Source organism: Myzus persicae, unplaced genomic scaffold, assembly GCF_001856785.1.
Source record: "Myzus persicae strain clone G006 unplaced genomic scaffold, MPER_G0061.0, whole genome shotgun sequence".
In the NCBI taxonomy this organism is placed as follows: domain Eukaryota; kingdom Metazoa; phylum Arthropoda; class Insecta; order Hemiptera; family Aphididae; genus Myzus; species Myzus persicae.
In genome coordinates, this window is record NW_019101243.1 from 1 (window position 1) to 12,785 (window position 12,785).

At 34.2% G+C, this 12,785-nt stretch overlaps 1 protein-coding gene and 1 pseudogene across 1 annotated transcript; both read left to right on the top strand.

Annotated features, from left to right (window-relative positions):
• Window positions 1-1,960: 1,960 nt before the first annotated feature.
• LOC111028305 lies at window positions 1,961-2,539 on the top strand (annotated as a pseudogene).
• Window positions 2,540-3,160: 621 nt separating this feature from the next.
• LOC111028306 (zinc finger BED domain-containing protein 1-like) lies at window positions 3,161-5,962 on the top strand. Its single transcript, XM_022306895.1, has 5 exons — window positions 3,161-3,281; window positions 3,558-3,893; window positions 3,978-5,039; window positions 5,849-5,889; window positions 5,954-5,962. The coding sequence occupies exons 1-5, from the start codon at window positions 3,161-3,163 to the stop codon at window positions 5,960-5,962; spliced, it is 1,569 nt and encodes a 522-aa protein (XP_022162587.1).
• Window positions 5,963-12,785: the final 6,823 nt, after the last annotated feature.

Genomic DNA, 12,785 nt, shown 5'->3' on the forward strand with positions numbered 1-12,785 from the left:
ACCGCAGAGTATATTTTTGAGGATGAAATGGCATCGGCACCGGGCGCCTCCATATTATGTTACAAGGAAATTCTATGTAAACCACGACAACGGTTAAGAGGGAAATGGTGATGGATATGTTATGGCCAAATAACCAGACAGTTGATACTGGGGATATATGTGACATGGAGATTTGTTTTATACTTGTTAACAATGATTAACAGAGATTAACAGACGATAAACAGAGCAAAGTGCAGTGGTACATTCGGTTTACAACAAATTACAAGAAAAAAAAACTTCCAAAATTAAAATGAAAGCTTTTCCCTTGTCTACTAAGTACTATCCCAAGAGAATTCCCTTTTAGAAAAAGCGATACATTTGATATTTAAAAAAAAAATAAACATCATTGTAAAACCATTGCATTCCTCGCTTTACTCAGAATCTAAAAAATATAAATAGCTTATGTGGCATAAAATCCAAGATGAAGAAAAAGAAGATATTAAGACAAAAATAGAACCATCCACTGATGACCTAGGTAAATAAAATAAAATATGTTTTATGTTCAATTTTATGTTTAAATTGTAAAATCAGTTAATTATCGCATTATTAATGAATAATAATTATCGTATTATCATTGTTGTATTGTTATCATGTATATTATCCGAGCATGCGTATTTGTTATCATAGTTGTCGGGACTTTAATAAAGACCCGACTGTCGGGGATATAGCCACAGCGTTTAATTATTTATGTTTATATTGGCGATTGAAAGTGATAAGCTGTAATGGGGACGATGTGTATCTTTTATCAGTTCCCCGTTACAGATCTACCCCCGCCGCGCCGGCCTAAAAAATGATAAGCTTTCAATCGCCAATACTATCGCTAATACCACGGTTTAAGATATACATATATATTTTAACATACATACATATATATATACATATACATATATATCTTAAACCGTGGCTAATACTTTATTTTTTATAATGTGTTAAATTTCAGCAAATACAGTTCTTAAACTAAAATGACTAAATATTTAGGTACTATTGGTACTAAATTAACCTAACCTCAAACATTTATCTTCAATTTATTAAAAAGTCATGTTTGGAGCTTAGATAATATACTAGGAGAGGAGCAGGGGCCCTTTATGCCTTCCATTTAAGATACAATTATAATAATATATTCCCAACTATCATTAATTTTGCCAATGATTAATTTATAGAACTTCTACAGTAGAAGATTTTAAAAAAAACCCTAAGTTGATTCGACTATTCTGTAATTAGATATACTTATCTATGTTGGGAATCATTGGTTTATGGTATTTTAAATTCCGCGATTTTACTTTCCGCAAAATTACGGTCCGCGATTTTACGTTCCTGGATAATACATTCCAGGGTATTACTACCCGTGATATTACATTCCGCATTTTTCTGGTTCCGTAAGTATACGTTCCAAATTATTATTTTCCGCAAATTTGTGGTTCCGTAATTTTACATTCCGCAAAATTATGGTTTGAACCACTAAATTCCGTTATTTTACGTTCCGCAGTATTACGTTCCGTAATTTTACTTTCCGTTTTTTTTATCATTCCGGTCAATTATTTTCCGTACAATTACGGCCTCCCGTCGTGTTGGCAGCACTGGTTAAGCGGTAATTTTTGAAATTGGAAGAGTGTCTAGTCGTAAGTCGGAAATTCGGATTCCGAGTTTGAGTGTCTAGCTATCAATCATCTCGGGTGAAAGTCGATTCCCGAACGGACAATCCGCCTACAGCGAAAAGTGCTCGAAACGGCTGTTGAAATCTGAAAAGCATACAGGAGATAACAAAAGTGTATTTTTCGATAATTATGGAGAACAGTTATCAGGTGTTATGCTTCATTGTAATCAATGTAATCAATGCTATGTTTTCGCGGTTATAACAAATAAGTCGACAGAATCAAATTTTCTGATTGGCTGCTATTATTACCGCGTCAAGGGACATATAATGCATAGCCAGCTGCACGTTGTTTGGTATTTTTCAAACATTTATCAAAAATTTGTCAAGTGAGTACACGTCGATTATAGTATGAAAATAATATTTCTTGGGTTACTTCATACGTATTTGAATAAAACAATTTTTTTTTTTTTTGAAATCTAGCATACCGAAAGAGACCCAGATTGGTCACAAATAGCAGTATAACGGCCGTGGTATGCGGGTGTATAATGCACCCGTGTATCACGGTGCAGCGGCTGTGCCCGTGCGCCGTGAGGGCAAAAACGCCCGACGTAAGTATCTAATAAAAAAAGCACATGCGTATTGCATAAGCCAAGTATAACACTAAACATGATTTGTACGTTTCAGGATGTTACAGGTGCCGGCAGTTGGGGCACATCGCTAGAAATTGTGGTAAGTTTATCCTATTATTTATTTTGTCATGTGCTATAAGCTTTTTGTAAATTTTATTTATCGGACTCCCCCTGCGTGGTACCTGGGACACCGTCGGGCGCGTCCTCGCAGCGGCCACAGCAGCAGAAACAACAACAACAACAGCAGCAGCAACTAGTGATGGGAATAATCGAATGATTGTAATAATCGAATGATTAGTAGTCGAAAAAAAATCGAATAATCAAATGATTAATAAACTAATAAGTAATAACCCAACGATTTCATTCGAATGAATTATTATTAACTATTACAATTTACATTGCTAGAACCGGTTATAACGCTTGTCGCTTATATAAATAATCGAATGATAATCTATAGACTATAAGTTTATAGCTTCCTAGTATTATGTTATTGATGTCTTACATGATAGTAAATAGTAATACACGGTAATTCCTAATTTAAAGATATAACAAATTAACTGTACATATTAAGGTACTTTATGTAGCTTATCTGTTATAAGTATGGATATAATAACGATAAAATTTTATCGTATTAATAAAATTGTATTGCCGACCCAACCGCGGATAATCGAAACCGCGGATTAAAAATCCGCGGATAACGAGGGATTGCTGTATTCTTAGTATGGTCTGTTGTATTATTTAATATTTGTTATTCAATCGTGAATTTGATATGCATTGAGCTACACGTTTGTAGTATTGAATTTATATTTTATGACAATTTTAATTTTATTTTGATCCACTTTTTAAACTTTTATTGTTTTTCATTTAATTATTATAACTTATATTAAGCTTATACCTAATGGCACCTAGTCAAAGGTCTATAGTGTGGGAACATTTTAAGAAAACTTCTGACAAGTGTGTGATTTGCCAAATATGTAAAAGAGAATTTAAATACCACGGAAATACAACTAATTTGAAAGGTACTATTTAAACATTTTTTTTTAAAGTTATCAGTTTTATTATTTATAAGTTATCATTTTTTATTATACACATAATTCAGCTTCAGATATTAAGGTAGTTTTGGGAGGTCATAATTGAAATAACAAATTTTTAATTTTTACAAAGTTCGTCAAAAATTACATTTGCCAACTATTATATAGTAAAAAATGTACAAAATGTGCAACTTTTATAGCTGAAGCTTCGTGAATATTTTTATAATTTTATTAATTTCCTTTCATTTTTTTTTTTATCCAAAGAGCATTTAAAAAGAATTCATCCAGCGCACATTACACCTGTTTTAAATAATGAAGAAGAATTAGATTTGAATCTATCAGCCGGACCATCTACTTTTTCTAATAATTCCAACAATATACAACAAACTGAACCCTGCTTTCCTTCTGCACCTAAACGTTGTCGCCAATTAAAATTATATGGTTCGACTGAAGGTAACAATTTAACAGATGAAGTAAAAAATTCAATAGACGAAAGTTTAATTAAGATGATTGTTACTGACTACCAACCTCTATCGTTAGTTGAGAACAGTGGGTTTTTAGAATATTCTAAAAAATTGCAACCTTTATATAAAGTTCCCAGTAGGAAAACATTAACTACAAAATTATTGCTAAATGAATACAATAAGATTGTTACAATATTAAAAAAAATGTTGGTAAATGTAGCTAGTTTGTCAATTACAACTGATATATGGACTTCTGACAATAATATAGCTTATTTAACAGTTACTTGTCATTTTATATTTGATGATCGTCTATATTCACCTGTCTTGGCAACTAGAGAAATGCATGAATCTCATACTGGCGTCAACATAGCTAATTTGCTTTCAGATATTTTAAATGAATGGGGCATTAAAGATAAAATAGTGACTATAGTCTCGGACAACGGATCTAATATAAAAAACGCTATAAATGTACACCTTAGTAAACACCACCATCCATGTGTCGCACACACACTCAATTTAAGTATTAACGAAGCAATTTTGTCTAATAAAGATTTCCTGGATGTTTTAAAAAAATGCCGCACATTGGTAGGACATTTTAAACATAGTGTCTTTGCGTCTGAAAAACTAAAAGAACTGCAAACACAAATGGGACTTCCTGTATTAAAAGTAATACAAGATGTGAGTACAAGGTGGAATTCGAGCGTTCATATGTTAGATAGACTTGTACAAATTAAAGCACCTTTGTCGGCAGCTATGACATTTCTTCCCCGTGCACCAGACCTTTTAACTGCACTAGATTGGGAATTAATAACTGATTGTCTACCTATATTAAAACCATTTGACGTCATGACAGTTGAGTTATCTGGTGAAATATATCCAACACTTTCTTCAGTCATTCCATTAGTAAGGGGCCTTCAACATACATTAAAAAGTATAATAACTAATACAACTGCTGAAAATGCACTTCAAAAAATTGTAATTGAAGTCATCGTTAGACGATTAGGTATACTAGAACGTGATAAAATAGTTGCTAAATCAACCTTTTTAGACCCTAGGTTTAAAAAAGCAGGTTTTGGATTAATTGAAAATGCAAATAATACCGAAAAATTGCTTATGGAAGAACTATCTGATGTATTAAATAATAAACACCAGGAAGATACATGTAGTGTACCTATCAACAGTATCAACGTCGAATCCAATGTATTATGGAAACAATTTGACACGAAAGTGTCCCAGATCAGAAGCACTTTATCAACAGGAATTACAGCTTCACTTATAATACGTCAGTATTTAGAAATGCCATATTTAAATCGCAAGCAAAGTCCACTGGATTTTTGGAAAAAAAACAAAAATACTTTTCCAGAATTGTACATGTTACAAATGAAATATTTGAGTGTTCCCGCAACATCGGTTCCATCGGAACGCGTGTTTTCTAAAGCAGGGCAGATTACCAACGACCGCAGGAATAGACTTCACCCAAAAAACTTGGATTTTATTATTTTTTTAAACAGGAACATAAATATTGAATTTTAATTATAAATTAAATTTGTTATCAGAACTTTCATTTAATTGTAGTAAATAATTAGTTTTTACTTATTTATATTTTATTGTCAATAAATATTAAATACTAAAGAATCAGTAAAGATGATTTTTAAATAACTAATTTATGTTCATTCGATTATTCTATCATTCGAATGTTTATGATTAGGTAATTAAATCGAATAATCGAATTGATTCGAATGGTTTCGATTAATCGAATGATTTTAAAATAATCGAATTAAATCGATTTTACAAATAATCGAATGATTCGATTATTTCATTCGATTATTCCCATCACTAGCAGCAACCTCAGCGTGGGTCGAGGCGGCGGGGCCGTAGTTGAAGGTAAGATCGCAAATACCAAAATATGTCAATCATCAAAAACATAAAATGTATTGTTTTCAGTAGTTTTGTCCAACCATTGATAGGGGGGGCGGAGGGGTCGCCGGCCGCGGCCTCAACCCCGAAGCCGACAGTGAGTCCAACGTAAGAATAGTCAATATTATATAACTGAAAATATTAAAATAATTTAATTATATACATAATTTTCAGTGTTTTCGGGTCGGCTGTTGGGCGGTGGCAAGTGTCGAATGGTAAGTTTCAATTGGACGATTTTTTAAATTTATTTAACATTGTATTTTTTTAAAAAATTTTCAGAATGAATAAATGTTGCTATATACATACTTTTGTGTAACTTTTATTATTTATTATTTCCTTGTTCCCAATTGTCTTATGAACTGTAACTGTACGTTTGTCAATTGACAATTGTGTGTGAGGTGTGTCATTAAATATTTTAGTAGTTGGTTAACAATAGTAATATATTATTATTAGTATACTCTGTTCCACGAGAGAGTATACTTGTTTCGCGCAGCCGACTGACGCCGCCCCATAGAGTAATATAGAGAGGCCGTTCATTTTTATCGTGAAGCGCAAGTGGACTCTGGGCAGGCTAGCCACTTTTAGGAAAAAAAATTACTGTATTCACATTTCACTTCTACCTAATTATGAACAATAATCTCTATATAGTAGTCAATAGGTAGTTCAATAATTTATTTAATTTGGTATTTCTATTAAAATAAATATAAATATAAATTACATATTTTCACAATTAATTTATTGCCATGAATATTGAATATTATATTATATACATAATATTTTAGGAACATACTATACAAAATGCATAACATAAATAATAATCAATTAAACATATTTTAATATTTATATAGGTAAGCAAATAGTAATATATTAATATACATAATAAAAAATTATAATATAATATAATAATAATAATATAAATAATAATATTATATGTATATAATATTAAAAAAACAATCAATGAAATTAAAATATAAAAAAAAAAAATTATAATAACTGGTTCATGATAGAAGAATCGTCCTTATAAGTTATACTATACTGTTATAATATTATAAAGAACGTATTGGTTTTATGATGAGCAGTATTTTCTGTTTTAACTGTCTTGTATTATGATGTTCTAAAAAAAATTATGATTATTTTTATTTTTATTTTGATTAGGTACCTAATTAACTTGTTTATGTTTATATAGTTAAGCAAATTTAATAAGTTATTATAGNGTCATCTTGTTATTTATTACTGCCCTTTAAATAATGTTAATTTATTATACCACATACGAAGGGAGGGTGTTTCATTATGGGATCTAAGAGAATATTTTATTTTCAAGCTCATGTATGTTGATGATATTGATTTAATTAAATGTGTTAGGTGGTCAGATAATGAACTATTGCTGTCTGTGCTATGGTTATTTAAAGAACTGAAAATTGAATTATTATTCATAAAATGAGAAAGAACTTTTGTTTGAATGAATAATTTATTGATTCCTTTATTTTGGTAATTATATGATTTTAACATTTTTTCTGTTTGCAAGCATATTACGATTACATCATCACTTGGATAAGTAAGACCCCCTTTATTACCTCCACGGTTTTTTAATGCAATAAATGAATTCACAAAGTCTTCTTTATTGTAGGAAAATAGTGATGATACACAAATTTCACATTTAATAACAGAGCTTAATTTATGTACCACAAAACCAGAAATATAAATAATAACTTCTTTAGAAAATTCACTGAATTCAAAAGTGTTCTGTCCAACAATATAACTGTGATCATGTATAAAAGAATCAACATCTGTGATATTATCCTCGTCAATATTATTATCATACCCAGTACTATAATTAATTACTTTAATAGGATCAGAACTACTATAATGTAGAATATCAATATGTTCAAGAGGTATGCAGTTACCTGTATTGAAACTCTGTACATCATTGGTCCTAATAACTATTTTTCGGTATGCTGCACGGAACTGTTTTGCAGTGGGGTTATTATTATGCCCCCCATGAGACCGAATAGTTCCAAAAAATATCTCAATGTGGTCCTGACTTAGTCTATATGTCCGAATGTACTGCAAATTATCTATGTACCGATTATACAAATTTAATATAGAATTCAAAGTTATGACAAAACCTATAAAACCTGTCTTTCTCTTCGACTCTAGAACAGGAATAAATGTATTATTGTTTACATTGTCTTTTACTTTTAAGTCTTTTACATAATTCATAAATTTTTTAGTAAAATCTTTAACATAATTAAAATTGTCTTTACTAAGAGCCTTTTTATTTCCTATCGCATTAGCAGATCTAGAATTACAAATATCAAATGCTGTGTTAAATATTTCTATAAATCTTATTGTAGCATCAGAATTTAAAAATGATTTTAATTTAAGATTACTTTTACAAAATGTAAGTGCATCAGCAACAGATTGGCTTAAAAGCTGAGCTGCTAATTTAACCTTCATTTTTTGTTTGAAGAAAAATATATACTGTTTTCTTATTTTATTTCCTAAATGACAACCTTCTTTTTCTTGCAAAATAAAAAGATTCTCTATATAATCAAAATCAACTATTTTGTTTTCAAAATCTAAAAACTGTTTTTTTTCTCCAAAAGCGTTCCTAACTAACTTAAGCATATGTGCAGCATCTAATATAATTTCTATGGGCATATTAACATCCTTATTACTATACATAAATGTAGTTACTAAGTTGTCTACATTTAAATTACATCCTAAAAGCTTAGTTGCAGTTACATTAGTAGAGCAGCCATCAAATGTCAAACTCACTATCTTTACTCCGGTTTCGTGTAGTAGAGATAGTGCATGAGTAATAAGTTCAGATTTTTGTGAACCATTCAAGCTAGCCGTTAAGAAATAAGCAATAGGTAATTTCCAACATTCATTAATAGCAAAAACTAAAAATACAAATGCTTCCTTAGCCATTTCCAAGTTGTCACCATCTAATCCATTTCCCAGATCAATACGGCCATAATATTTTCCATCAGAACTGTCAAATTCAATATTTTGTCGAATAGCCATTTCATCCATCATAAGTGAACAATAAATAGGGCTTGTTGAATGTTTAACTTTTAAGGTTAGTGATTTCAATGCTTCTTTGGTAAACCCTGGATCGGCATTAACATGGGAGTACCACTTACTTAAAGTTCTAGGGTGTGGTAATATAGTATTGAACTGTTTTCTTACATATACATAAGCCTTAGCTGAAAAGAAGTGTAGCGAGAGAGCAAATTGGCGAACCTCTGGACTATACTTTTTAGGTACTTTCTGTCCCAAATTTTTTTTTGCCCAATTTGTTATAAGATGCTTATGCTTACCAAAATTATCCAGTAACATCTCAGAAGCATCATCATTTATTAAATGTTGGTCTTTCAGTTTATCAATAATGGCAGACATAGATACAATTCTTTTTTCCTGCCGTCTGACCCTTTGTTGAAGAATTTTCAATTTCTTATTTTTAACAGCAAGTTCATGTGATAATTGTTGGATACCACTTTTTAGGAAATTCGGTTTGGTGTATCAGAATCAGCTAGAACACTTGATGCCTGAAAGTTTGCTTTGTACTTTTTCTAAAAAAAAAATAAATACTTTTTTTACTTAGATACCTACCTAATGGCTAATCTATATATTACAACAAAAATAGAATTATTAATTGATACCTTAACTGCTGGACGGTTTACATTAAATTCATCAGATGTTAAAGGAGTTGGCATAGGACTTTGAGTTTCTACCTTGTCATACTTGACATAGCTTGTTAATGACTTAAAAAAATATATAAATAGTTATACATAAATAATATCAGAACTTTAAGCATTTTGTTTTCAAACTAGGTATTTACTTCAACTGAAGGTGAATAAGATTTCAGAGATGCAGAAGTACAAGTATCAAAGGTGTCGTTTAGTTTTTCTATACCTTCTAATGAAATATCACTAGCCAATACCTAATATTATTAAAAAAAAATAATATAAATATCATAAAAAATATGTGTAATATGTTTGTTTTTCAACATCATTACTAATTAGGTACCTTAACGAATGATGAAGGGCAACTTGAATCAGCAGAAAAGCAATGTTTTATAATTTCTGGGTAATCTGTTTTTGCCTAAAATTTATAGGCATAGTTTTATTATAACAAAAAAATGTATCATACTTAACTTGATACAATAGTCAGTTATGAAACAATTGTTAAATACTCCATAAGAGGTGCTCGGTATGGTTGGGTCTTTTCCTCCCACCTCTCCCAGATTTATGTATATGTAAGAGATAAGTGTACGGTATGGAAGTTGGTTGGAGACCCGCATCAGAGAGCGTTCTCGATCGGGTTGTCCTGAGGCCAGACCGGTAATTATTATTATTATTACAAATAAAGTGTGTTTAAAAGTCTTTATAATTAAAAGTGTTTATTAATTATTCCACTGTTAGCTGCTAAGAGTAGTTAACAGTAAGTCAGAAGTGGGATAGCAATATCTTGAGAATATTTACTCCACCACAAAGTAGACTACGAGCGGAGCTGTGTACGGCCGAAGGAAAGAGCAGACGTCACGGAAAAACGGAACCTCAAGTCGCGCTTACTCACCAGCAACATTTAAATAGTGCGAGAAAAGAGCAACGCGTCGGCCTTGGGCTGTAAAAAGTGGTATCCGAGTTCAAATTCATACTCAATTACGTTCCGGAGAAACAACGTGGTTTTTGGGTAACGAGTGGAGAGGCTAGTGGGACGATTGTCGTGTGGGACGAGGTTGGTAGCACTGAAAAGAGTAACCGTCACTCGGAAGACGACGCTCACCGCGGGTGCGGCTGTGATAACGATTGGTTGTTGTCACTGATAGTGATAACAGTGTTTACTATTATATTGTTGTGTTACGTCGACGAATCCGTTACGAATTAAGTAAAATGAATCCCACAACACCGGTAGCACCGACTTATAATGAATTATATAAACTAGTGAGCGACCTCCAGGAAAAGGTGGAACAACTGCAAAAGGAGTCCACAGCGGGGCGCGTTGCTGACCAAAACGCGTCGGCTGGAGCTGTTGTCAACCATGCATCGCGATCGGACACGTACGATTACAGAGTACTTCCGGATATGAATAAGGCGATTAAAACCTTCGATGGGTGTGAGTCAGCCTACGAGGCGGACGACTGGCTCAAGACAGTAGAAGGCATGGCGGATCTGAACTGTTGGCCATATGCCCTTCGGATGCAATTTGTCAGGTCCTACGTCGGCGGTGCGGCACGAAATTGGTTCATCGGTCGTGACTTCGCAAATTGGGATGAGTTCACAAAGAAATTCCGAAGTACGTTTGTTAGACAACTGCGAATGGCGGACAGGTGGGAAGCCATGCAGAAACGGCGACAAGCTCAAGACGAACATATCATGGCGTATCTACAAGAAAAGTCGAGATTCTGTCGTGCGTTGGCATTGACGTTCAGTGAGAGTAGTGACTATATTATTCAAGGTATTTATTTGAAAGAATTAGCTATGTACGTGTTAGGTAGAAATCACGACAACGAGGACGCGTTGTTAGGGGATTTGTTGGATTGGACAAGGATGAATGCTATTCGGACAGAGATTAGGACCGAATGCAAGCAAGAAAAGGGGCATTCTACTGCGAAGACCAATATTAAAAGTGGTCCAAGGCGCGGGGAAGCATCAACTACCTCAAAACCGAAGTGGTGTTCGAAAATCGAAAAGACTGAACAAGTTGGAAAAACTGCTAGTGAGGCAGGCGAAGAAGACAAGTCTTCTTGTTGGGTGTGCCGTAAGGTCGGTCACTGGACGAGAGATTGTCCGCTGAAGAAAGCAAGGAAGTGTTTTGCCTGTGGTGCCGAGGGGCATTTTGCTCGTGACTGTAAGTCACAACAAACGGTAAACAATGTGACAATGTCTAAAGAGCCTGTGGAAAATCCATACATAAAGTACGGTGCCATACAAGGCGTTGACATGACTGTGCTGTTAGATACGGGGAGTTACTACACGCTCCTGAGGTCAAGTGTGGCGGAACGTTGTAACCTAAAGTTGAGAGAAACCAAAAAAAATGCTGTTTGGATTAGGAAGTGTATCCGTACCATCGGTGAGTGCTGTGGGTAAAGCCGATGTCATGGTGACCGTGGACGGTGTCGAGGCTGGACCAATCAGAGTTCTGGTAGTACCGGACAGTGTGCAGCGTTATGACATGATAGTGGGTCGCAACTGGCTTGATTTGGACACCGTGACGTATAAGAAGGAAGGTGGTAAATTTACGTTGTGTGAGACACAGGACGAGATGAGTTGGCGTGATGCGTCAGTCGTGACTTGGACGGACAAACTAGACACGTTGGCGGTTTTTACGGCGTCCCCCGAACCTAAGCGGAGACCACTGATCATGGAAGATTTCAAGCACGTGAACGCTGAAGTGACTGATGAAGACAGGACTCAGCTCCTTGAGTTGATCAACAGATTCCGCAGTTGTTTTGCATTGGGAATCGAAGAACTAGGGTGTACAAGAATGTCAGTAATGGAGATCAATGAAGTGGAAGGTAGCGAACCGGTTACCTGTAGACCATATAAGACTACAGCCGCGGACCGCGAAGCGATAGCAGAAATTATCGGTGAGTGGAAACAGCACGGGGTGGTAGTGGAAACCGACTCACCCTATGCCAGTCCAGTCATTCTGGTGAAGCAGGGCGCCAAAAATAGGTTGTGCGTAGACTACCGAAAGCTGAACAAACAGGTGTTAAGGCACAATTTCCCACTGCCAGACCTCCAAGAACAAGTAGAGTCACTGAGGAACGGGAACTACTTCGTGCAACTAGACCTGGCGACAGGATATTTACAGGTCCCATTGTCGGAGGCAGCTCAGACAAAAACAGCATTCATCACGCCTGATGATACAGGACAATTCACCAGGATGCCTTTTGGGTTGGCCGGGGCCCCTGGAGAATTTACCAGGGATGCGGAAGGTACTGGGTAACCTACGGGACAAAGTGGTGAAGAATTATTTGGACGACTGGGTCATCGACGCAGTTGACTGGTCAGACATGTTAAAAAAATTAACCATGGTCTTGGAAAGACTTAAGGAAGCAAACCTAACGCTGAGACCGTCCAAATGTTTGTTTGGTGCC

Excerpts from the sequence above, each read along its gene's own strand:
- LOC111028306 (XM_022306895.1), top strand. The coding sequence starts at position 3,161 with ATGGCACCTAGTCAAAGGTCTATAGTGTGGGAACATTTTAAGAAAACT. Across the intron at positions 3,282-3,557 it reads AAATACAACTAATTTGAAAG|AGCATTTAAAAAGAATTCAT; the intron begins GTACTATTTAAA and ends TTTTATCCAAAG. Across the intron at positions 5,040-5,848 it reads TACAGCTTCACTTATAATAC|TGTTTTCGGGTCGGCTGTTG; the intron begins GTCAGTATTTAG and ends CATAATTTTCAG.